At 34.2% G+C, this 27,893-nt stretch overlaps 1 protein-coding gene across 1 annotated transcript in view; it reads left to right on the plus strand.

Annotated features, from left to right (window-relative positions):
* LOC100573625 (neural cell adhesion molecule 2) overlaps window positions 1-20,648 on the plus strand; it is a 38,370-nt gene extending 17,722 nt beyond the window's left edge. Inside the window, exons 3-11 of the mRNA XM_008183269.3 lie at window positions 6,727-6,966; window positions 7,912-8,139; window positions 8,471-8,622; window positions 8,693-8,957; window positions 9,566-9,934; window positions 10,105-10,226; window positions 11,182-11,434; window positions 13,761-13,835; window positions 18,870-20,648. Coding sequence (XP_008181491.1) covers window positions 6,727-6,966; window positions 7,912-8,139; window positions 8,471-8,622; window positions 8,693-8,957; window positions 9,566-9,934; window positions 10,105-10,226; window positions 11,182-11,434; window positions 13,761-13,835; window positions 18,870-18,991 — 1,826 coding nt within the window. The 3' untranslated portion in view covers window positions 18,992-20,648. The remainder of the gene's footprint in view (window positions 1-6,726; window positions 6,967-7,911; window positions 8,140-8,470; window positions 8,623-8,692; window positions 8,958-9,565; window positions 9,935-10,104; window positions 10,227-11,181; window positions 11,435-13,760; window positions 13,836-18,869) is intronic.
* The last annotated feature ends 7,245 nt before the right edge of the window (window positions 20,649-27,893 follow it).

Raw genomic sequence — 27,893 nt, forward strand, 5'->3', positions numbered from 1 at the left:
AAAGGTAAATCGTAAGCAATCGGGTTCTACCGTTTACCAGAAAGATATCTGTTCGCTCGTAAATTTCTCAAATAAATTACCTTAGAACATGAAAGTCTTCGATTTTTATACGACAATCATTTTAAAAAGACCAATGGTACGTTTAATTTTAAACTGTATAAAAAAATCGAACAGCAGCTGTACATAACTACACTACATATCTAATTACTCGAGTAGATTATCGGTGGATTACGGTTGTAAAAAATTCTCTGTGTGGCGTGTTTTTCGATCGGTAATGTGTTTTATATAATACAATTAATTATTATTATTATTAAATTAGATCTGGGAAAAAAACACCGCTCGTGTGACATAATAGGTAATTAATAACGAACCATTAAATCGATGTAGGCCCATACATCGTCGCGTCGCCGATCGATAAAACCACGAGGTTATACCGTAGCAGTGACAGTGTAATATGTATTACGCTAGTGTAATGTATCGTGATCGTTATTAATTATTATAAAATATTATGAACATTTTTATTAATTATATAATATATATAATAATTAATAACATACTGCCGTGGCCACACCCTCGGCACATCTAAATATTATTGTCAACGCGTTCTCGACAAGAACATCGTTGGCTATAAATTATAATAATAACAATAAATAACGTTGATCGATCGGTTTTCTGTACCTATTTTGTTCTTCACAGTCGAAACTCGAACAAATACACCACACACGCAATGTAATTATTTGCGAAACCTTGTCTTGTCACACGTTATTTATAATTATTGAGCAACTCATCAACGCCGCCGACATCGTCGTCGTAATTATTTTATCACCATCCTCTTTTGTGAGTAATATTATAATAACGTTGTGTAAATAATGTGCATACAGCGACTGCGACATTCCAACACTTGAATACACGCATCTTCTCTGCGTCGTGTTGGCGCGTTCGTCGACGGGATGGGTCGTAAATAAAAAATAAGTATTTTATTATACCGTTTTCCCTGACAAGGATATCGCAAAGGTCTCAGCCCCCCTCCCCCCACATATCCCGGTCACACGTTGTTATCATCGAACGGTGCACTAGAAAACGTCAGTTGGCGTTCGTTCGCTCGCTCATTCGACATCATTATCATCGTCATCGTCAATCGTTATCATCAATCATCATTATCCCGACGGTCGTATTGCCGGGTCGTTACGCCTCGACCGCAACGACGAGGACGACGACGACGACACCTCCTCTTCAGCGCTCGATATGAGATTAATAATAGTCGTCGTCGACGCCCCGCGTGTATTATATAACACTATGGTGTCACGTCATTCCGATATTTCTCAGACGTTATTACAATATGAATAATAATAATCAAAATAATAGTAATGCAATTAACTGCGCTGGCGCGCGCGCCCCGGCTCGCTCAGAGTATTATTATTATCGTCGTTGGTCGTGTCACGTGCAGTACGACGCGCGCGTATATGTAAATATAGCCCTCGCACTTGGCTGGTAATAATAATCGTATTATATATTTTTTCGAACGTTCTTTTTTGTATCGCTTTTTATCGCCTCCGCTAGGGAAATAAATAAAACAAAACCACTTCTCCAGATTTGGCCGCGGCACACCCGTTATACTATTATCACGATAACGATTTATGTATATTTTCTTTTATTGTTACCTATTAGTTATGCATATTTAATGCCGAACGTAATGCAATATTTGTGTGCACACGTTTCCTGTATATGCGGTCGGCGTGCAACGTGTCGTGCACTATTATACGTATCTAAATATACGTGTATTTAATAATATTATGCGTGCGCGCGGTTCGAATTCGATCGCGGTGATGAGACACGCGCGCGCGCTGCAGAGGTCGCGCGAGATCTTTCTTACTCGCGCGCGCGGTGATGATGTCACCTCTTCTGGTTCCCCGCCGACGCCTCTACGCCCGCACTCGGGAAAAAATTACTTAAATAGCGCGTCGTCGTCCTTCTCCTCTTCAGCCTCTTCCTCCTCCTCCTCCTCAGCCTAGTCCGCTGCGTCGCAACTCGCTACAGCTACACCAGCTTACCAGCGGCAGCGGCAGCGACGGAGTATCGTCGGACGTACATGTACGCCGTTTAGTCATCTGCCGAACAACCACTGCCACTGGCCCCCTTCACCCCTCCCATCTGACATTCCAGAATCGTTTCATCATCGCCACCAGCATGATATCGTCGTCGAATCCCCGCGCACCGCCCCCGTCAGCTGCCGTCATAATAATATATTTGTTCAATAAATTTCGTCGTCCACACATGTTCGTCGTCTACTACACACTCTACACACACGATAATATATTATTTTACTTGTGCTGCCTCTGTAAACACAATATTATACGACCATGGTAATTAACAGTGTGCTCTTATTATATACCCGCCGCCGCCGCATGACGTGTGGTCCGTTTTCACATCCGCCGAGTCATCGTTATATCGTTGTTATTATTATTACTGCAACCGATCGTTCCCATCGTCGTCGTCGTCGTCGTCATCGACACATATGCGCACGAAACGCCGTGTTCGTGGTGTCCGACGGGCCCGACGCGATTCCGTCTCTCTTCCGACGCGCGTCTCATTATTATTACCAGTCGAATATCGACGCGGTTTCGTGTGGTTACAGAACAGTCGCTGGTCTTTATTATTATTATATATTGTTAATCGTCTTCCGTTGTGGTTGTGTTCGGCCACCGCCACCTGAATGCCGCCGACGCCCAACTGCTCCCCCCCGCCCCCCACCCCAGCAACAAACACCGACCACTCTTTGGTTCGGCCGCCGCGTCAATATTCAAATAATATAATAATAATAATAATTGTATTGTGCGATCGACCGCGATATGCGTGCATGCGGGTCTCCTTCCCTCACCCGACCGCCGACGATCGCCTCGCTGGCGTATTTTTTCCATTCCAACAATATTCGTACCGAATAATAATCGTGTTCGTGTACAACCGCATTGTGTGCGTATAAAAATGTATATGATATTATACGAAATTATATTTATACAAACGTGCTCGACGCGCCGCATAAAAAAACCGTCGCCGTCGTCGTCGTCGGTCGTCGTCACGTGTATAATATGTATAACATCGGACGGCGGCCAGAAACGTTCGCTCGTCACGGAGAGGAGAAAAAAAAATTATATACTCGAAATTCCGGATGTCGCGAAAACAAAAAACCTATCCACGTGTGGTGATGGTCGGCGGTGGTGCGTCGCGGGAGGAGAGCGGTCGCGCGCGTCGTTATGCGTATGATATCGCGCGCGTGTGTGTGTGTGTGTCCCCTCCCCTCACACACGATCTGAAGACGTAAACTATATTATGGTACGAAACATAATAATATATTATATGTTTTATATGTCCGAAAAAAACAGTCTACACGACGCGAACGCCACGGAATTTCGGTTTTTTTTCTCTCCCCCCCACCAACAGCGGTGTCGCCGTCGTCGTCATCCCAGGTCGTCGAACCCCGACGGTCGTGGTCGGCGGCGGAGTAGGCGCGAATAGGCATAGGCCCACCGCGTGTGCCTACTCCGACGGCATTTGCGCTGCCGTTGACATTTCGTCACGACACTGTAATACGTCTTTGGAAGCAGTCCGGTCGAAAAGGTCATTGGGTCGGCCGCGGCGGCCACGCCTCCGGTATGTATACGGCCGAGGTATGCGCCGCGGCCGACGTTCAATTACTTATCGGCGTGGACAACCCCTTCACCCCGCAGAGTTACGCGAATTGGCGTTACACGACTGTGACGACGAAGAGTGGGTTGTTGTTTGTAAATCGGCGACGCGCGGCAGAGACTACGCCCTTAACGGGACTACGTGTGCTTTTCGTCCGCGTTTTCTATAATATACAACGGATATCACAATACCACAGTGTCTATAATAATATATCGTTATGTGTATATAGCCATTGTGTATACGCCGCCGCCGAGTTAATTAAATTATACACTGAATGCGGCTATAGTGGCCGTGTCGGTCCGGCGGGCGGGCTACGCCCTCGTCGGCGGTGGCCATGTCGTCGAGGGTTGTGACGGCTGGAGCGGGGAAGGGGTGAGCGGCGTGCGTGCACGACGATTGCGGTCGGTCGCTCGGTCGGTCGCTCCGACGGTGGTCGCGTCGATCGTGTGTCACTGTCGCGGCCGGTTGATCGACAGACTGCGCAAGACGATAATATTATTGTTATGAAAACCGCCGCGGCGACCGCGGGCTGGGTGTTGTTTGCTCATCGGAGACGCGCGCGTGCCACTGCGGCGAGGTGTATATTTACGTGAAACCCGACCTCGGACCGGCGGCCAAAGTTTCGGGTTCGGCTGAAGTCATTGAAGTCGTCATATAACTATGATACGATAATAATATCGTCCGTCTGTTGCTGACGGATTTCGTAAGGCTCGCACGTAGCAATTTAAACACGGCAATAATACAATGTATGCCGCGTGTAAATGGCAATTATTACGCGATTACGGCCATTACGCACGTCTCGTTTGATATTCAAACGACGGCGCTCGGAGAGGGATCTCCGCGGCGCACAACACGCTCCTCTGCTCGAGTCGCTCGATGATAATCATAAATAATAATGTTATGATTATATTATTATTATTATTATCATAACGACGACGACGACGAATGTGGCGTGTATGCGTGCGAGTGTGTGGCGGAGGCGGGTCGCGTTTGTATCTACACCGCCGACGCCGCCGCGGCCGCCGTTATTTAAGTATCATCATTATTATTGTCGACGGCAATCCGCCGCCAATGAAACACAACAATAATACCCTTCCCCTGTCCACACCGACACCGACTCTTCGTGTCGAGTGTATAACAATCGGACTTGGAGAGACGCGAAAACAATAACAATAATAATAATAATGCTGCCCGACAATAATTATAATACCTAATGGATTTATACCTAATGGTATTTCGGTATTGTGTACCGTGCGGACGTTTCTTCGCGTCAAGGAATGCCGTCGGCAGCGGCGGTCGCCTCGAGGAGAAACCACCGCCGCCGACGCCGCGATCGCGTTTTCCCGCCGCCGCCTAGGCGGTGTTCTGTTATTGCGTATTTGCGACGCCTAGGCGGTCGGCGGTTTTGTTATTCGCGTCGCCGGACGTGGATCCGAAAGAGCGTCTCGTGCACGTGCGTAATAGTTCGTATAAGGAACCGCCGTCGCACAACCGCGATTCACGCGATGCCTTGCGACGTGATTTTTAAAAAGTTTTTTCTCGAACAGCCATTCTGTTATAAATAAATACCTAATAAATCGGAGGGGGGCTCAACGGTTAGCACCCTGAAATATAATAAAATTATATTTATTATTGCTTGTATAGTATTATAGTAAGGTGCTTAGGTGTTGCATGCTTGATAGAGAGCTGTAGTTGAACGAACGTCCTCGTCACTAAAATTCCCTCAGCTTCGTAAATATTTTTTTGAACATACAAAATAGGCAATAGGTGACCTATTATCCATCTAAGATTACAAGGTTTGAATATATTGAATGAAAGAAATTTAAAGAAATATATTTCGAAATGTACGCGTGGAGAAAATGGTATTATGTGTATGATGAGTAAAGTTTAGTTTAAAAATAAATACAACAATAGTAAAATATTACTTTTATGCATTTAAAAATAATGAAAACAGGTGTGTAACAGTTACGGCAATGTTCCAATTTTTTAAGTGCTCAATCTTATAGTACCGCTTTTTCTGATTCTTCGCCCAGCGTGTAAACTGCGTGTATGCTGTCTTGGCTAGAAAATGGCCGTAGAATGGAAACATTTCCGGGGTGGATGGGAACATGAAAAGGGAAACATTTGTATTGAAATGTGAGTTGCGTGCTCTTGCCAACAACCACAATAGATCGTGAAATGGATTGAATTTAACACAAATTTAATCAACATTCAACATAAAATATAATTTTCTAAAAATGTAGCATGTTATATAGACTATACATAAACATAATATTGTATATAATTATATAATTATATAAGTATTTTATTGAAAAAAGTTTGTTAAATTGTTGGTGGTTTTTGATCACCTAAACCTATCATTTCTCCTAGTTGGGTTATGACCAATAGTTAACCTAACCATCACCTCATACAGCCCGCAGGCCCACGTTTACAATGTCACATCATTATATATTATAAATTCAGGGTTTGCAAACGTTATAATAACGTTATGATTATAACGTTATATCTAACAAAAAACGGTTGAAATTAGTAAGCGTAATTAATACGGAAAGCGATAATCAAAAATAATTTAATACAGTAAAACAAAACATAAAGATTAACAAAATATGTATTATACCTATATCATTAAACAAAACATAACGCAAAACGTGATGAATGGAATATCATTAAACGAAAAATATCGCAAAACGTAATTTAAAGAATTTCATTGAACGAAAAATAACTCAAAACGAAATAATTTAAAATCCATTTATTTAAAAGTTTCGTAGAAATATTTATTTCATGCATACGGACATTATAATTGATTATATTATATTCCGTACCCGGGCCATTACCTACCTGCATTAGTTATTATTAATAAATTTAATAGGTATAACACTATTCTAAATGACGATAAACTCAAAAATTGTGTAACGTTATAATTGTAAATAACATAAAACGGATTTTTTTTTCAAATGCAAGCCCTCATTATCATATAAAATACTAAATTAATATTATCACACCGTATATTATAAACTGATGGTTTGTTTTTGTTTTCCACAGGTGAATGTCGTACCTTACGAGATGACAACTACCGGCTACAGCGAATTCGACGAGATGATAAAAGCTCGGATTATATGGGTGATGGTACCGTTAGTGACGAGGATGAGGATTCGGAAGAAGCATCCCCCGACGGCGCCAGTACTCCGAACACAATGCCCAGCCTACTGACATCGGGACTTGTGGTAGAAACTATCGAGGGCACAACGGTGAATCTACCTTGCAAGGTTGCCAATGGTTCTGGTAAGTAATGCAGAATAGTTGTAATATGACGTATGCTTTTTAGATTTTATCGAAATTATATTCAGTTACTTTTATTTAGTTTATTAATTATTATGTATCCGAGTAATATTGTCTTCACGTATAGATATTTTTCTTCTTTTATACTTAAAAATCTTAAGATCCCTCATTCCCTCAAATCTATACGAAATCACTCCAGATAAAGACTTTATAATATACCCAAGTACTAACTACTAAGTCAATATAATTTTTTTTCAATAATTAAACGAAACTAAAAACTCAATAAAAATTATATATTGAAAAAAAATTAAAAATTTTGTTTTTGCAGCAGCGTTTCTGATAAGCGATAAAAATATTGAACAGGCGATAAGATTCGTTATTTTCCATGTAATATTTTACTACAAATACCTAGGTGTGATCGTCATTCGTCACCTACTCCAATTATTTATAGATATACTCTGATGCATAAAATAGATATCAAATGTAAATTTTATAGTTTACGTATATATTTGTATTTGTAAGTCAAAAATTATATTTAGAGAGAGGATGCTACTCCACACGTTTTTATAAAAGGAACCTCAATGGCTAAGTCCCACTAAAAATGTAGGCTATTTTCGCCAATGATGATAAACTCTTAAAGTTTTAACTTCGAAATATGTGTGCTTTTTATAATAAATATATTATATTCTTTATTTTAAATAAAGAAAATATAAAAATATTAGTTACATTTATGTGGTACTGCATTTATTTAGTATATATTATGTATCTATATATTATATTAATAAATTAATATATATATATAATATAATGCGGCGTTAAATGTATTACGCCTATCTAAACCAATGATATTTGTCTATATATGTATAGTCAATATAATGATTATTTCCAAATAAATGTGGGTATATTGAAATCATTACATAACTTTGTTCCATGTGTGTAACATTATAGATGACTATGCGGTAATTTGGATCAATGGCACCAAGAGCATAATGACCGACTATTATCCAATGACTACAGATCCGAGGGTCAAACATGGTACGCAATCGGAGACATCTGCAGGATACCAGGAACACACACTGATCATTGAGCAAGTAACAAGGATGGATTCTGGATCCTACACGTGCAGAATAACAACAACACCCCCCCTTGAGATAACCCATACCCTTCGTGTCACACGTCAGTACTTATCTGTATATTTTATTACCCTCTCCGTATTGTTGCCGAGCGCCGGTCTGGCGTCGTCTGCGGTGTAGATAAGATTTTTGTTTGGTTTTTAATTTTGGGGTGAATGGGCATTAATGTGCTAAGTGCGTTGTAGTCTGGACGTCGCGTAAGTAATCACCTCTTATATCGCGAGTGATTTTTCGGTGGCTCAGCGGGGGACGGCTGCAAAGACCTACCCATTTAAAACGTATATCCATAACCGGCGCTCGTAGTGACCAATAGTTATATTTATTATTTTGGGATTGTGTTTTAATAAATTATGTGACGTTATTTTTGTATGCAGATCCGGCCAAAGTCTTGGCAGTGCATGCAGTAGGATCCACAGGTTCGCCTACTGGAGGCTTGAAAAAATTGACCGTGAAACAAGGTGAACTTGTGCAACTGGTATGCAGTGTGGCAGGGTATCCGGAACCTACTGTTCAATGGACCAGAAGGGTAATTACTCGCGCCCATCAACAAATTTACTGATTGTTAATATGCTCGCGATTTAATTTGTCGTATATAGGCTAAATACCACCAGCAACCGCATCAATCGACCTCAGTGTCTCCAGACCATGATCAAAAAGTCCCGGATTCTGCATCATCAACTTCCTCGACGGTAGTCGTGTCGAACACAAATGAGGTCCGTATCGATTCCGTCGTCGCGTATCGCGATGCCGGTTACTATGAGTGTTCGGCGCACAACAGCATCACCACGGGATCCACCTCCTCCGGGTCTGGAGGGCCCAATGCGGCAAACGCACATTTGGGAATAGAATTGGAAATAGAGTGTAAGTAGTATATATCGATACAACAAATTCTTTGAAATACTTAAAAAGAAAAATTAATTTTAACTCATATTCATTAATCATTATAATATAATAATATAATATATATTTTACATGATACATTATTATTATATAAAGTCATTGTTACACATAATAACCATTTTATTTTGTTTAGAAATATTTATCCATCATTTATACCAACAATATAATTATTAATTAATAATTTTATGGTGAACTTTTTTATATAACACATTAACACAATCATTGTATATTATGCTCTATTGTCGTCGGAATTCACGATTCACAAAATAATTACCATACATATAAATCTAAATGAACCACTCGAAAATAAAAATTAAAGCATTCAATACAAAACACATTTTAAATATTTGACTAATAAAGCATTTAAAAATGTATCTGATCAATACCAATAAAAACGCATTTTAAATATTCGACTCTACAAAAGCATTTAATAATAAAGTATCCGATATACCTACCTACCAATATGAGTATTTGAATACTTTAAAACAATATTGTATATAATAACGATAATATTATATAACTGTATCGTCTCCGATCGTTTTGTTTACCCGGTGTGTCGTTTACTGCAGTCTTGCCAGAGATTGTTGTGCCCCGGCTCATCGTCAACACCGGAGAAACGTACACCGCTCAGATGGCGTGTTCCGTACAAGCGTACCCCAAGGTGAAAGTCACGTGGGAAAAGGAAATGCTGACCCCGAATGGACCGGCATCGTCGACACCCGTGGTCGCAGAAGGCCCCAACAGCCGGTACGATACGCTCAGGCAATCAGCATCCCAAAACACTTTCCAGGGCTCAGGGAACGCAACCGCGATACCGGCAGGACCAACTTTCGTGCTCAGAGTGAAACAGGTGCAAGGACCGCAGGACTTTGGTCGGTACCGTTGTCGGGCCGAGAACCGCGTGGGTGTATCTTATTCGGATTACATAACGTTGACCGGTAAATAATAATATACATTATACACTCTCGTGTCGCGTATAATATTTTTATTCTATAAATAATATTATACCTCGTGCGTCCATTACATAGTAGATATACCACCGCTGAGTGGTACACCGACTTCAGCGTGTCGCAATTGACAAATCGCGAATTGTTTCTTTTCGTTACAGGTTCACCGGCCCAACCACAGCAGTCGTACGTCAAGGTCAAGGGCAAGGCGCCTGAACTGGCATGGACTGTGGACAGTTGGTCGCCACTGATGGAGTACCAGTTGCAGTACAGGCAGCAACAGGTATAATATGCTAATTATAATATAATACGTCATTTTAAATAGACATTAAACTTGTCGTCGTCATTAGTGACATATTTTGACATTTACCGCACAACCACCTCACCTATAAGTATAAATATACATGGCCACGTTCATCATATAAATCGATCGCCATATATCACTCTAGTTATGCCTCGAAGCCATTACAGCCGAGTGCGTCGTCTCATTTGCAAGGTGCCAACTATATTCCTTGAATCTTCCCAGGTGCCAGCTAGTTGTTCCAGCCTGCATTAATAGGAGGGATGGATTAAAAAAAAGTATTTACTGCAGAGTGACTCTAGTCTTATCCACCTTTATCCTTTAATAATACTTTTTTTTTTAAAACGATCTTTGGAATATTTAAAAATACCTACAAAAAACCATAGTTTCAAAAACCAGGATTATTCTATGTACGGACTTCATTTTTATATACCATAACCACACCTTTCTACTATAAACATATGTTTTTTTTTTTAATATTGATGCATCTAAATCAAAATCGAACGAATCATTTCTGAGTTATTAAATTTAACTTAAACGTTGTAATGGTAATAATAGTTACACAAGACATATAAAATAAATCTATTATATACGAGAGCTCGGGCAATTTTCACAAATTATAAAATGTTAATAAATTAATGTTAATTGTTACAATCTTCTAATCGTCGTTTCAAGCCCCTATATACATATTCTTAACCTCGTTATCATGTACTATTAATCTATTATACTTAGTAGGTACTTAATAATTAATGTTTTGTAGAACAGAAAATATAGTGTCCTCCATAATATTATAATTGCGTGTAATTATAAAAAAAAAAAAAAAACGACAACATACACTAGATATAAAAATTATATAACGGCCAAAGGCCATCGTCGCCTGTATACCTACCTATGTATACCTGTGTTAAAACACGCGTATGTTGTACATATTTCACAGGACTCGCCGACATCTTGGGTGGACGTCAAGCCACAGCCACAGGTGGTCGAGTCGTCTACTGGTGGCAACGCGGGAGACGAGCGCCGGTACTCCATGTCCTACGTGTTCGGCGACAACGTTCAGCCTCAACAGCAGGTCGGAGCACCCGCGACCATACCGATCACCCTTCAACACGGCACCACGTACGTGGCCCGCCTCAAGGCTCGCAACGTTCACGGCTGGTCGGACTGGTCAGCGGACGTCGTGTTTTCCGGTACGTATATGAAACGATGTAATGATGATGATAAAATTAGAGCTGGGATTTTATGCGATGTAATTTTGTTTCTCGTGTTTTTATGACAGCTCTGTATTTGAAAAATGTGTTTTAGGCAATAGGTATAGGTAACCTTCAGATATAATTTTTATTTTAAATTTTTTGGTAATTTTTGATGTTGTTTACGGATTTTTTCACTATATTTTAATTAACATTTATTCAAATATAAAAATAATATTGGTAGGTACTAATAAGTAATAACTAGGTAATAGGTATAAACTATAAAGTGGTCGACGGTCAGATAGTGACGAACGTGAATTATATAATGACTTTAATACATTTGTTGATCACTGTTCTCATTTTATCTAAAGGTGAATAATTAAGGAAGCGATAACAATATTTCTATTTTAATTTTTCTTTACTATCTTGCCTACATGACAGATCAGCTAGTCTATTATAATGTGTTTATGCCCAGACATGCAACTCCATTAGTCCATTTGCAGTTGCGTGTTTTTTTTTGTACTACAAGACCTTATATCTACCTAATTGAAATATTAATATTTTAAATGAATTTTTTCCTTTAAATACCAATTAATTTATAATTTTCAGCTTTGAGAAATACATTTTAGTGCATTAGAATTCCATCCCTATTGATAATAATTAATAATATATGATGTCGGGTCGGATAAAACGACATTATGACGATATCGACCGCGGTACGATAGATACGTTAGGTACGATGTTACATTATTATGTACCTATATATTGTGATTCGTGCTCGGGCTCGTAAGTGTAGAAAAAATACATTTAGTATTTGACGTGTCTCACTTGATGCCGGCGCAGAATTAAAAAAATCGGAAAACTGGAATCTCCGCTGGATTTTCCAAATTATTTTCCGGTCATCCTGATACACCGCACGCATAATCACAGCTTTTTATTTTTGCACACAGTATAGTTTTACATCATCCACATTGAATGCGTTCATCTTATATTACTTAGACTTTCTGTGTTATTTTTATATGCCTTGTATTATTGGGGTGCATGAAAAAATATTGTAATCTACAAATCCCATAGCTTTAAGAATCCTACCAAATCCATGTTGGTTTTAAAGTTTAAAGTCATCGATAACTTTTACTATTCTGACTTATATACATCGAGTCAAAAAGATCCTTTTATAACTTGAAAGTTTTTTTCATATGGATTTCATGAATAAATTTATAGGAAAGTTATCTGAAAACATCGAAGAGCCAGTGTGGCGCATAATAATAATATATAACCAGTCATAGAGGTATTTCTTAAGAGGGCGCTAGCCGGGAGTTTGTAAGACGGAGACAACAAATGCCCGTGTGGCGTCTTCTAAAAGGCGTCTCGTATAACTTAGTTTAAAATAAGTTATATTTTCATAAAATTTGATCGAATTGAATAATAGTAATTATACATATTATAAGTATGAATAATCCTATTTTTATATTCAAATTACTTTTTTGGACGTTTTTAATATTCTGATCGGGATAATATTCTCACTAGGATATTTTTTGTAGACTCCTTGTATTCTTATGCACTGCATTACCACACACATGCTTTGCATTTATTTTTACTATTGGATCTTAAACACTAAAATATCTAGGTAAGATCAATTAATATGTAACCAAACATTAGCCAAATGCCAAAGACCTACTTACTGAATAAAACTTTTAATATACGAATAGAATATTAATTGAAAATTAAAATCACGAGCGAAAAGTCTATTGTCCCGAAATATATTAGAATAGATTAGCGAAGGTGATACGATAAAAGTGCAAACACGCTATGTGGTGCCGAATAAAACTTAAATGTTTACATATATTTTCATCGAGTCATCACGCATTTAAACTTAAAATAAGACAAAAATAATTCTTCGGTCGTAAAACTATACTTGAGCTACTCACCGAATTATCGGTGCCAAAATACAAGTCATTTAATTTCCAAGTTATTTTCGAAAACGTATGTTATTTTTTATTGCTAGGTATCCAAGTATTGACAATATTTATTTTTAGACGAAGGCATTTTGATTTGGATTATAACTGTTACGAATAAAAAAATAACAATTCATTTTAGTATTCAAATATCAAAATAATCTATAAAAGCAAACAATATGATAAATATATTTATGTACCATTGGTCCAATTTGTACCATTTGGTCGATAGTACTTCAAATTGGATTATTTTATAATCGCCTTGACATCCAAACTCTATAATTTAAATTATTATGATTTTACTATTTAACAAAACTGCACGGATTCGGTTCACGCGTTCTTACGCTCACTTGTACGACACTTGTTTCTAGGTGGAATGGACGATGACCAAGAGGCCAACGAGATTACTCAGTACGGCGGACATCAACATAACGACGATGTTTTGAGTAAGTATTAAACTGGTGCACACTAGTGCATTACCTTATCACCACTGTACTCTGTAACATCATTGTATAGTCTATATTATGATATTGCTACAGTTCTTATTATTCGTTTATCTGCATGCGAGTCACGCACGTCACGCTGCACTTTTTGGTCTTGAGTGAATCGATACTGCAGTATATTTACCAAAGCGGTATATTTTTACCGGAACGTAAACCAATTTTTTATTGATCGATCCCCTTTGGCCTTTGTGATAGGACCTCTAAAAGCCAGTTTGAACACGTAATTTTCAATACATATCACCACAACCGTAAAAGATACTCACCTAAATTTAAAAACATGCAAATTATACAAATTTAAATATGAAGAACAATCGCTTGAACAAGTGGGAAAGTCGATCTCATTACGTAGTTAACAGTTATATTGGAGAATTCAAATGGGTTTCCAGATTTATTATCGCATCGGTTGGGACAATGGAAAAAAAGTTCAGCAATGATTTCAGCAAAAATAATTAATACTCGTTACTACGCGATGGCTTTGTACGACACATAAATAATCGTTTTCTACACATGCACTTACAGTATTGAACTCCTTAAAAACGGGTGGTTGGTATGCGATCAATTCCTATAACGTTTACTTAGCTATTATTTGGAATTTGCTATTGTATAGTTGTTTGAGTCGGTGCCACTACCTGGCTTACACGAAAAATATTGCGTGCTTACTTTACCACTGCACTCAAGTAGGCGATATGGTGTAGACCGTTTGCTGATACAATTTTCATACTGTAGGTATAGATTTTTATTCTTTGCCACAATAAAACACGTGACGTGTATAAACAGTCATTTGCGTAAATGCGATTGTAAACGCGTATGACATATTAGTTCTTTTAACATATAATCGTGCAAGCATTAATATTGATTACAACCCGCCATATATTTAAAACAAACCACTCCACCCCTATTGTACTTGTAAGATCAGAGACATTTTTAAAACTCTTATTAACAATTATATACATTATTTTTAGGCACATAATATAATATTGATATATTTTATAATTATCTACCAACCCTTGGTTATAGGAGGTTTAAATTGTCTCTGACCCAACGCAACATGGGTAATTTTCATTCAGAAAAACCAATCTTGTATTGTTAGCTTTAATATTATTGTGAGTCGACCTATTATCAAACTTAAAGTTAGGAAAATCATGTATGTTTGTAAGTTTGGTTTTTTACGATATTTCAATTTTTATGCAAATTATGAGTAAATAAAATATTAAAGTTTAAAAATTGAACTACCTTAAAATGCGTATTACACATTTCCGAAGTTGCGCGTGGGTCGGAGAGAAAACAAATAATGCACTATAAAATTATGTTGCATCTGCAGTTAGCAATACATTTGCATAATATAATAATTAACATTATTGAAATCTTAGAAAGAGGATCGTGTTTAAGGGGTTATATATAGGCAATTTCGTGTTCATTTTGTGTAATACCATTGATTATAAATACTATTTATAATCAATGATAATACCTATGTATTATATATGTGTTTACGTAAAAAATTCATTAAATTGATTAGTTTTTAATATAATTTATTTATTTAATTCATACGAAATTATGAGGAAATATGATAATGTATTATCGTTAACGAGTCAAAATATGTGAGATATGGTTCCTAGAAATAGAGATAATAATATTAAATTGGCGAAACACATAGATAATTAGATTAAATTGTATAAACTACAATAATATATTTAATTATAAATCAGTGTTATCAATTTTTTTGCATAAGGAGCTTATAGATGGCTCCTAATGTAGTCATATTGTGTTAACAATTTGAAAATACTGGGACTAACCATGACGGTGACTTCTATGTAACTGATTAACATGTTTAAAGTTCAAAACATTTATATCCGCTATGCGTTTATAATACGTCATAATATAAATTATAATATACATTTCGACAGGCTATTTCGTCGAATTACAAAGTCCAAAAAATACTTGATCCAGAACTGTGTAGAATCACTATTCGAAGTTTCTCAACCGTACTTGTCCATGTGAATATAAGTTTCCCCTAATTCATGTTTTTTAAATTATTATCAAAGAGGAGGAACAATTGGGAGAGACCATTTATTTTCAATTGAGGTAGATATCTCAATATTATTGTACCTCAGTATTATCTTTCTTAAAATTAAATAATTATAAAAACTAAAACTTGTGTTTTTAAATTACAACATTATTTAAATTAAACCGCTCCTCAGCACATTTATTAAAAGATGATCGATGTAGGCAATATGGTTTTGGTAGATAAGTATCGTTTTTAATTTATCATGGTAGTCAAATTTCCATTAAATTTGTTTGAAAATATATTGAAATAAATACTTACTCAATAGTTTTAAACAACTGTAAAACATACAGTAAAACCGTTCAGGTTTTAATTGAACTAAAAAATAAATATGATTTTAATTGATAGTTTTGTTTTGTTTACGTCTACTGTCTGGTGTTGTCTGTTTGCCGTTTTCGCACATTTCGAGTGATATAACGACAGTTTAGCTTTAAAAATGTTTATCTTGACGCCTGTTGATAAGAAAATAAAATTGTACGTACCCACAATCCAAACGTTAAACATAATATAGGATTTATTTTCAGTGTGGTTCTCAAGGCTTAATTGATAATATAACGCGATATAAAACACAGTTAGTAATATTATTACAATATATCTACAACCAGCAGTGGCACAGTAGTTAATTTCCTTGCAGGGGACATTTCCTCCCATGACCGCCATTTTTTTTGTACTAATCACTTATCGGGGTTCCCGTTAAGTAATTATTTTAGTTTCTCGAGTTATTGATTAGGTTTTAGTACCACATTGCCATTTTCTAGTTTTACGACTTTTCATCACACACCAATTTCCCACATATAGTTGACATATGAGTAGTATGATCAATTTAACGCAAACAAAAGAAGTCGTTAAAAACGACATGTTTAACAATATTTAATCTACTTTTTTATGAAGCCTCAAATGAATGCGCGTTGTATATAAAATTAAAGTATTTTTACTGTGATTGTAAAGTTTTTTTGTGTTTTATGTTTTTCATTTACTTATGAGTAAATACTTATGACTTATGAGCCTACATGTGTGTATAAAAATAAAACAAAAATTTATCTAAATAAATAATTAACAACACAATTATTGTTACTACAAAAAGCTTGTGTCAATATAAAATGACAAAGTTTTTATCGTTTATTTTTAAGCAACTGATTTCCGGAGTTTTACTTTTTACTCTGAACTGTTGCGTCTTTTTACCTTTAAAGTACCTACTTTAAAACTTGATAAAAATGAGTTAGTAAATTAAGGTTTTGGATACCTAAATTGGTATATTTTATATTGATCCGTACATTTTGCGTACATTTACTTAATAGAAAAATTCTCTGAAAGTTTTAATATCGCCTTATATTATTATATAATATTGAGATCATATTTGATGGATTTTATTTATGAGCCATTGCCAAGTATTTTCTAAACTGTCTTTTTCCCCGAGAGTAGAACGATTGTTTTTTATTAAAATGTCAAACCACACAATTATTATTATTATTCAATTTAAATAAAATACTTTCATGCTCTAATGCTTTTATAGAATCCATGAAAGCTAGATCCATCTATTATCAACACAAGGACAGAAAGACGCGTGTTGCGATGCGATGGATTTTATTCAAACCCACTTTTTGTGGCGATAAATTTTCAAAATGCGTTTTTGTGTAAATGTGTAATATTATACATTTTGTCATTGATAAAGGTACAACCAACACGGAAAATGCGCATTAACTTAAATTGCGTACGACACGATAGTTCGTTGGCCTGTGCACAAAGTTAAATGAAAAATTAAAATCCATTAGGCTATAATTCTGACCGAAATATGCATGCTTGCAAAATTGAAATATAATTAGTAGAAAAATATTAGTATATAATTATACTGAGATAATAATCGTTCTATAATCTAGTCTTCCCGAAAAAAAATACGGGGCTGTAAATTTCCTGTATAGGTATAACTGGTTTTTGTTGGATTATACTCGAAACATAAACTACCAGGTTTATCTAAGTTTGGTGACTTGGGATGGCATGTGCAGGTGCCATAGGGCATAGCTGATGACAGGATAATACAACGTATATGATAATATATTATTATAGGTCGCACATATATGAGTGATGTTAGATACCTACTTTATTTTAGATAAACACGATCAAGTTGTGTTTAGTTATAAGAATAACAATAATAAGTTAAATTATTAACTACGCACTCAGGCTTTTTCCAATAATTTTGATAATTTTGTTATCTTACTATATATTATAACGTTCGAATAAGGTTTTGTTAGGTATATAATTTTTGTACAAAAATAGTGGTTGTAAAAACTAGTTATTCTTATTTGATACCAAAATGTGGAAACCCATAAATTATTATCGAAAAATTAATACATTTTGAAAAAGAATATATGTATATTATAGTATATACTACAGTGAGACTTTTCAAAAGTTGTAAGGTCATTATAATGTTTGTCAACTTTATACTAAAACAATTGCCATTAATTTTTGTTGCAAATTTACGGTAGGTATCGTTAACGATATAATATTTCAATTACCAAATTACAAATCCATTATATTATATGTTCCATATACTCAAAGCTACACTTAAAACAGAATATATATATATATATATAATATAATAGCTTTATCAAGTCTGAAAATGAAAAGTAACATGATATATTACAGGTAGTATTAATATCGATAGTTCAACAATAATTGATTAATGTTATGTGTACCTAAATAGATAGATAGGAATAGTCCTTATTACAACTACTTTAACAGGACGCGATTCATCGTCGTTGTCTTCGATACCTACGTTATAGGTATACTTATGCGTAGTGGCGTAGCCAGGAATTTTGTATGGTAGCTAAGCTACCTAAGCGCCTTCATAATATTATTATTAATTAAGTACTCGACCCGTGATAAAACACTAATGTTGTATTTGTTCGTCTCCACAGAAGCTTCCGTCGCAGGCGCAAGTGGTGCATCAGGTCTGCAGCAATACTGCAGCACCGCTTTGGTCACCTCCATCGTGTTGGCCACCACCGCACTGGTCGCCACCGCGACTTCCGCCTGTTAGACCGCCTGTCCTGCAGTCCAGGAACGCCGTCGCCGCCGCTGAACGTGTACTTCCATCGCCACAACGTCAACCACGGCTGCGAAAATTACTAAGAAAAAAAATTTATATTTATAATTATATTAAATTTTCTAAACGCGACAACGACACCATATTAGACGCGCACCTACCCGCTGCCGACGCGAGCCTAATTCTCTCTCTATCTCTCTTTCTTCCTCTTCAAAAATATATTCGGCCACCGGATAACGGGAGGGGGTGCAAGGAAATTCAAAACGATTACTTATATACAACCAAAGACAGACACGATGGCGACTATACTACTGCAGTGATTCAAAACACTATATCATTATAATATTATATTATTGTTGTCGTTATAATTATTATTTTCGCCGCTTATTATTATTTATTACATATTATTATTATAATGCGATGGATGTACGACGGTTTTCCGCGCCTCAATTTATACAATTTGATATAAAATCTAGGTAATATATAATTTACCAATATATTAATATGATCGCTATATAATCATAAACATTCGTAGATTTATTATTGATTAGGTTTATTTAAACATAATATTATTTAACGCGTTATTATTATGACGTCGTGCGCTTAAACCACCGCCGCCGCCGACGGAGCTTTTTTTTCTGATTTCCATCGCCCGTTGTCTAATTATTTACTTTTCTACGATCGCGCGTTGCCCGCCGCTCGCACTCTCAACACTATCATCATCATTGTTTTTATTATTATTACCACACAATATTATGTACAACGATACTATACTGTGGCCACACGGCTGCGATAATAGGCATCGCGCACGCTTGATGCGAACGTGTCACGTCCGTCCATCAGCAGGACATTTTTAGAAACGTCATCATTATACGGTCGCACGACAATAATGTTAATAATAATAATAATAATAATACGTCCGATATGTACCTAACGTACTTGGCTCGTACCTATTATATTATAGGTACGCGTGCACGTCGTTCGTAGATTTTTAACGAGCGTTTGTTTTCTCATATAATATACGTAGGTATACGATGACACGCGCGACCTGTGCACACACGCGACCCGTCGCGTCGTAAACGCCGTGGGTAGTCGGAAGAACGGTTTTATTTATTTATTTTTTGTTTGTATGTTTTTTACCCCTTGAAAAATGTAAACCCATTGCGCGAGCTCACGAGAGCACTCCATCGTAATCGCGGCGGCAACGCGTTTTTTCATTTTTTTATTATTATTATTTTTTTTTTTTTACAACAATTCATTAGATATAGACTATATATTATATTATATTATATTATATTATCTTCCACCCGTGTGTCTGTAATGATATTTTATTATACGTGTTGTACATAAAAACATAAGAAGGGGACAACGCTTTTGTTATTATTATTATTATTATGATTTTTTTTCGTACATTATTATTATTATTAATTATTAATATTATTAGAATACGATTTATAGCGTCGCCATGCGCGTCTATGATGCACCTACTTTATATAAATAAATTATACATACCTACTAATAGTGCCGATATCGAATTTTTTACTACAATTTTTAGACTGCTGCAACAATTCAAAGCACTACTATTTTATACATGGATAAATGTAGAAATCGAGCTTATATAATACAATATACATTAATTATAATATTACGAGATAATCAAAATATAATACAAACAGTTATTATTATATTTTTATAACATGATATTTATATATGTTTATGTATATTGTGTATACACTTTTGTGTGTAATACATTTATATATAATATATATTATGTACCTACATAATAATGCTAGTTTTTTTTTTCGCTTTTGTGTGTATTTATTATTATTATTATTTTATTTTTATTTGTATAAGATTACGATGGCAACTATTCTCTTAATTAATTATATATTTTTACTATTTGACTAAATACACATTATGCATAGAATGCGAGCTTGTTATACGTGTGTACTTAAATAATTCATATGCCAGTTTTCTGTGCGACCGCTCGATTTTATTATTATTATTAATTATTAATTATTAGATTATACGCTGCTATGAAATTAGTATAATTATGATTATATTACTGTTTGTAGCCCCTCTCAGTGTCTGCAGTCTTTTTTTAATCTACTACACTATACATGAAATAAAATAAAATTTAAATATAATATTGTTAAAAGTATTTTAAAAATGTTATTATGATATACGAAATTCAAATTCCTCGATAAAACGAATAGACATTTACAAGAATCTTGGCATGGAAACCTGTGGTACAGCCGTACAGGTTAAACAAAGTTTTAAACCTTACAGTATATACGAGTATACACGTTCAATATTGTTTCAAAGTGGCGACAATGGGAGCTACCAGCTGTGGTTATCAGGTCCAACGCTGATCCAGAGAAAGGCTGTCTAGGAACGGTCTTGCAAGTATGGAAGTTGTGTGTGTCGACCATGATATGTTATGGTATCTCCATGGTAGGTAGTAGGTACACACCCAGTCTTCTGTTGGGGGCTGGGGCTATGTTCATTAGAGGTTGTCTGTAGCCATAAACAGTCAGCAAAGATGGTAGTTAGCGATCCTACTAGCGACCATGGTACCATGCCGACGAAGAGTTCGGGTATACGATCTCAGGGCTCGAGCAACGGTACGGCCCCGCATTCCATATTCGTGGAGACGGATGTGAGATCGGTGTTCGTGGTCCTTAGACGGTGTGTGGCCAATTGGAGATAGAGTAAACTTATGTAGATACCCTCTGCTTTTTTTGACTTGCTAACAGATTAGTTGTACGTGGTTGTAGTTGTAAGGCACCAAAATCGGGTTCTCGTGTGCCTAAAGCTATAGTGTTGCTTATCGGAACGCAAAGCATGGTTTGTCGAAGCCGTGGGTATAGAAGAGTTTGGCTAGTTGACCCACATTTAAATTAATAGGGTGAGTTGGTTGTGAGTAACAAATTAAATTTAAAGTGACGAAGTATTAGACTAAACCGAGGGAAAACAAATACATGATAACTTAAATTTAATGCATAAAAAAAACGAAAGAAAAATAGTATTTTAAATTATTCGCTTGTCCCAGAACTCTAAGATTTATATTTGATAGATAAGCACATTTTACGTATATAGCAAATATAGATTAAAAATTAAAACAAATACGCAATTAAAATAAACCAGTGATTTTACACTTGAAATTAATATATAGTTGATAATATTGCACACTGCAGTTCTACGTTATAAGATACATTTTAAATTACCTACTGGTGTTTGCTTATTTTAACACCACTGTACATATTCAACATAATAATCAATATTTTTTGAAGTTGAAAATACAATAATAATAATAATATAATTAATTATTAATAAAAATTTTAAGTAAACTCAAAGTATCAAACAAATCAATATGAAACCAACAAATTTATATTTTTAATAATAATTTGTTAAACTTTGTAGTACAAAGTACAATATTGAAATATAACACTGCAGGTGTAAATTTAGCAAGTAAATTGTTCAAATATTAAACTATTTTACCTATGTTAGTAGGTATACACAAATTAATATTACTTATAGTGTTAGTAATTGTAGAGCTAAATTTCAAGTCGATATAACACATTCATTGGTATTGGGTATTTGTTATTCCTTTTATAAGACAGGAACTATCAATACAAACATAAGTAGTTGTTATGTTACCACATCTGTCGGCCAGTAAAAAACATTTAAAGGTCCATGTACGTCACTTACGTAGGTTCGGAATATACGATACATAAATCATCCATCTGATTTCGTATTAACGCCAATGTCTAACTCAGCTTAAGCTGGAAAACGGCTTGCAAATAAATATGTGTTGGCTCCACTTTGGGTTGAGTATACTACAGACTTCCAAGTACGGCAACCACGAGCGGCCGATTCACGGTCTGTAGGCTGCTGTTGTAGCACAAGTTTTTTACTTACTGTGATCTATTGTCGGACTTTGACAATGGATCAGTCCACCGTGCTGGTTCTTCACAAAAAAATAGGCAAATATTTTTCCCCTCGTTTTTAAGCCACATGATTGTAGTGAAGGCTTCTCACCTACAAGAGTCACATCTGCAACAAACCACCAAAATATACCAAATTATGTCTATACTTACTATATAATATAATCTTATTTTTATTTGATAAAAATAACAAAAATTGTGTTCTATAAACAATCGTGGTACATACTACATTTAAAATTTATTATAACATAAATAGGTCTATGGTGACTCATGTGGAATAAAAATAAAAATATTCAACATTTTGAAATATAAATCGTGGAGACGCTAAAACTTAAAGCTGCAGTAACGTCACTATACCTAGTCGGTATTGTTATTGGTGCTTGTATTCTTATTTTAATTCGATCGATTGGTCGTATTTTTATTCTTTAGTGGGCGTGGATAAATTTTTAATATCTATTACGTCTATTTCAAGTCTAAATATGAAGACATTATCGAAAGAGCTGTTTTTTCATTATAATAAATAAGTCGAGCATACGAAATCTTTTGAAATGGAGTCGAACTAACTTAATTTCTTAATAATAAAATCTGATATCACTTTTCCTGATGAAATTCATGTTATAGATATTTATTATTTTTATCTTATATAGGTACTAAAAGTCCTTATTTAGGTACATAATATATTATAAATAAGTATGAATACTTACTATATTACGTAGGTATAGTAAATACCTACATTTTGAAGATCTTATCATTTGGTCGTATAATGATGCATAATATACAGGTTCTTATACTTCTTTATCTGGAATGTTTACCTACCTGCAGTTAAATTATAGGTATATCTATTGCCTATATATGAATAATTACGAGGCTATGACATTTTTTTTTTTAATTAAAAATAATAAAAAATTTATGTCATATCTATATTCAATTCCAAAGTGAATGTTATCACACTACATTACAAAACTTAAATCTAATTAGTTTTTGTTTTTAATTATTTTTACCATTAACCATGGTCTATGAACACATTTAATTATAACTTATTTTTGCAATTATATATCCACGAGTCATGTGTTATGAAAATATGTGTTATGAAAATAACATAATATTTTCTAGAAGGTACTTAGGTACCTACTTATAATTTATTGATAAATATTATTGAACTAACCACTAGATAGTGACAATTCAAGCGTTCCTAATTATAAACGGAATATTTTTGGTCCAAAAATTCGACCTATCTGTCGTTTAGTGTACATACTATTTTTGGAGGACCTTATTATCTTTATAGACTATTTATCTTCTTTATCTTTAGGACTAAATTTTGTAACATTAATTCTGCGTTCGATTTTAACGAATTTCCATTTTTTTCTTCATCTAGTTATAGACTTTACAAACGTATTAGATTTTAAAGAACTTTATACCTAAATATTTTAGATTTATTATATAGATATGTGTTACAACTGCGTTTTTAACAAATTATCCAGACCCGATAGAAGTATCTATCTACTTACTGGAAAAACAACTCATGGGTGGATTTAATCACGTTTGAAAAATGGATAAAATTACATTAGATATGATTAGGTTTTGATCATATTATGATATATTTATTATTCGTCGATTAGGTGAGCTAAAGTAATGTCACGTATTTTAGTTGATAAAAATAAGAAAAACTATATTTTGTCAAATCAATTTCAGAACACGTTCAAAACCTTATAGAGCATAATATTATAATAATGATAATACCGTTAGTTTGATTATAATATACCAATAATGGCTAAGAGGCGCCTGCTGTACTACTGTAGTACCTTTAGTTTAGTGTACTGTACGTCTGTACCATACTACCATTCATAATTATACATATATAATAATATAAAAAGGTTGGCAAGAAGGTACCGCTCTGGCTCTGCTTTACATAAGTGTACTTCACTGTAATGGATGTATTATATTTGAATACAATGATTAAATAGCTTAAATTCAATAATCATTATATATAGGTACAAAAAAAGATTCTGAGCGAAGATAGTCTGCCAGCGTAAGTATATTACTATTCACTAAATACATTTGATGATATTATTTTGAATAAAGTAATTTGTTTACCTATTTGCGTGGAACCTTGTTTAAATTTTCAATTCGTAGCTATAAAAGTTGAACATTTTAAACATATTTGGCTATAAAATAATTTTAAAATTTAAATTTTGAAACATTTTGTCAACATTTCAGTTTTAAATACTTAAAAAAAATTACCTATATGCCTATGTATTTTTAATATTTTTCAATTGCTGTTACAACAATATATCAAGAGCATTGCATTACATTTTCACGCTTTTTGACCTAACAAATACAATTTTATTGACATTTATTGAAAAAAAAAAACTAAAAAAATCGGAAACAGAAAATTACAGTAAATAGCTCAAAGCTCTGTTTTATGGTGTATTTACTACGGTCATTTGTTTAAGAGTTACACCAAAAACCAAAATCGATTTGGTCAAAAACCAATTTTGCGTAAAAATTACCGTTTTTCCTTAATTATTATTTTGTTTTTCCCTACGATTTTGAAAAATACTGGGAATTTTAAATTTTGACTTCTTTAACGCACCAACTAAGATTCACTTTCCCATCAAACAAGATACTGTTGAAGAAAATTGAAGCAGTTTTACTGCCCCAAACAGTAATGACATACCTACAAAAAAAAATTAAAAAAAACACAAATTGTTGCAAAATCAATACATTCATCGCTATCCTCTCAGAATTTAAAAACTAAATTTTTTTTTTTAATTTTAGAATATCCCTATTTAGCTCAAAGAGTCTGCATATTTTGAAATTATTATCATCTAATGAAAATTATAAAATAAACTTTTCGTAAGAATTTCAAAATTTTATATGGTTATTGGTTTTTAAGCTACAACAAAAAAGGACATTATTCGATGAGAAATCCTGAAGTTATGAGTATAATACCTACATATTTTTAAGTTTTTTGAGTAAACAATTATTTTTCGACTATAATACTAAAAGAAAAAAATCGAAAATTATAATGCCTTTGGATGTCTCAAAATGAGTTAAAATATTTTAAAATTTAATTATTTATTGAAAATAGTCATAAAAATATTTGGGGAACATTTAAAAATATCTACGGTTGTTTGTTTTTGAATTATACCAATAAACAAAACTAATTTTGCCAAAACCTGGGTTTGCGTAAAAATTCATGTTTTTTTTTTAAATTTTGTATTTGTTTTTCTGTATGTTTTTATTAAAACTGTTGGGTATTTTTTTATCCTCACAAAGTAACAACTATCTAGATTCACTTTCTTACTAGAAAATATGCTGAATTTTCTAATCAAAGAATTAATAAAGCCCTAAATAAGGTGATAAGTGATAACTGATATACAACAAAAAATAAAACACACAATTGTAAATTCAATACATTCATAAATTCATTGATCCTTTCAGTACCTATCTAAAATATAAATTACCTACCTAATAAAATGTATTGCTCTACTATTTTGTTGACGTAACAATTTTTATATTTTTGTTATTACAATCTTAAATAATAATTGTATAATCAATTATATATATTAATCGATAATAATGAGTAATCACTAATCTATTTTATGTACTATTTGTACTACCTATTTGTTTGGCCGCGGCTGCGTTGATCCTTTAATTAAAATTTATTTACACATAATAAATTAAACTGTAATATTGATAACTAGTACAACACTAAAACATATGTACTTCTTTATGTAACGATGATAATTTCAAATTTAACAATTTTTTAACATCTTTAGCATTTTATTTTTATTCTTATTACTCGTATCAGCACTATAACGTCTGCCTATATAGCTATATATTAGCTATATTATCTACATTATTTTAACAGTTTATTTTACAACCTATATCAAAAACCTGTTACACAATGGTGTACAAAAGGACATAACAAATGTTATACTTTATGCTTGTTGCTTTGTTCAGAATCTTAATTAAATACAATTATAATCGCTGATTCGAGAAAAACGTTTCATTTCATATATCAACAGAATAAGTAAGAATTGTGTTAAATTCAAATAAAATGTTGCTTAACACACAAATATTTTCCCATAGAAAGCACTATTGTTTACTTAAATATTATGGTTGTTTTCAAAACAAGATGAACGTTACCAAGTATTTTTCCGTATTTTATACATTTTTATAACGCAGTAGTATATAGTCGGATATACTTTCGATATATTTCTATGTACCTATTAGCCTGGATTAGGAGTAGGAAGGGTAGATTTTGTGTGTTATAATAATATATACACAATATATAATATTATATATATATATATATATAATTATGTAATGTATGTCATTTAAAACTATTTTCAAGGTGTTTCATAAACAAATATAGACCCCCCGCCCCACGACCGTACACCACCCAGAATTAATAAGGTCATGATTACATAGGTCGATTACGTAATACTACAAGAAAAAAAGGCATCTATGTTAGAGGCAGGTACCGAAAGTGAATATGCGTGAGCTTGTATTCGTATTGTTCATTGGTGCTGAAATTAAAAATCTGAGCGTTTAGCTCGTTACGACTTACGAATACTCATTATTAGTCATTATAGTATGTAATATATATACACTATATATATATTAAACAACAGTATACCTACCCCTCCTGCTGGCTACTTACAAAGTACAAGTTTCATACATTTTATTGTAATATTCTTTTAATCTATCTACATTAGGTAGGTATATTATTACAATACATTTTTGTTTTTTTGATACATGAATGACATATGTGTTACCCGTGTTATATATTTAGATATTAATGAGGTGTGTCGTGTCATAAAACTCGTTTCGAACCACTGATCTTCCTCATTATATAAACGAATTAGAATACATTTAGACTTCGGAGGTATAAATAACGAGCACAAAATAGAATATACTTTCCCATAAATTTTATGTTTCAG

This window comes from Acyrthosiphon pisum, chromosome X, assembly GCF_005508785.2.
Source record: "Acyrthosiphon pisum isolate AL4f chromosome X, pea_aphid_22Mar2018_4r6ur, whole genome shotgun sequence".
NCBI lineage: Eukaryota > Metazoa > Arthropoda > Insecta > Hemiptera > Aphididae > Acyrthosiphon > Acyrthosiphon pisum.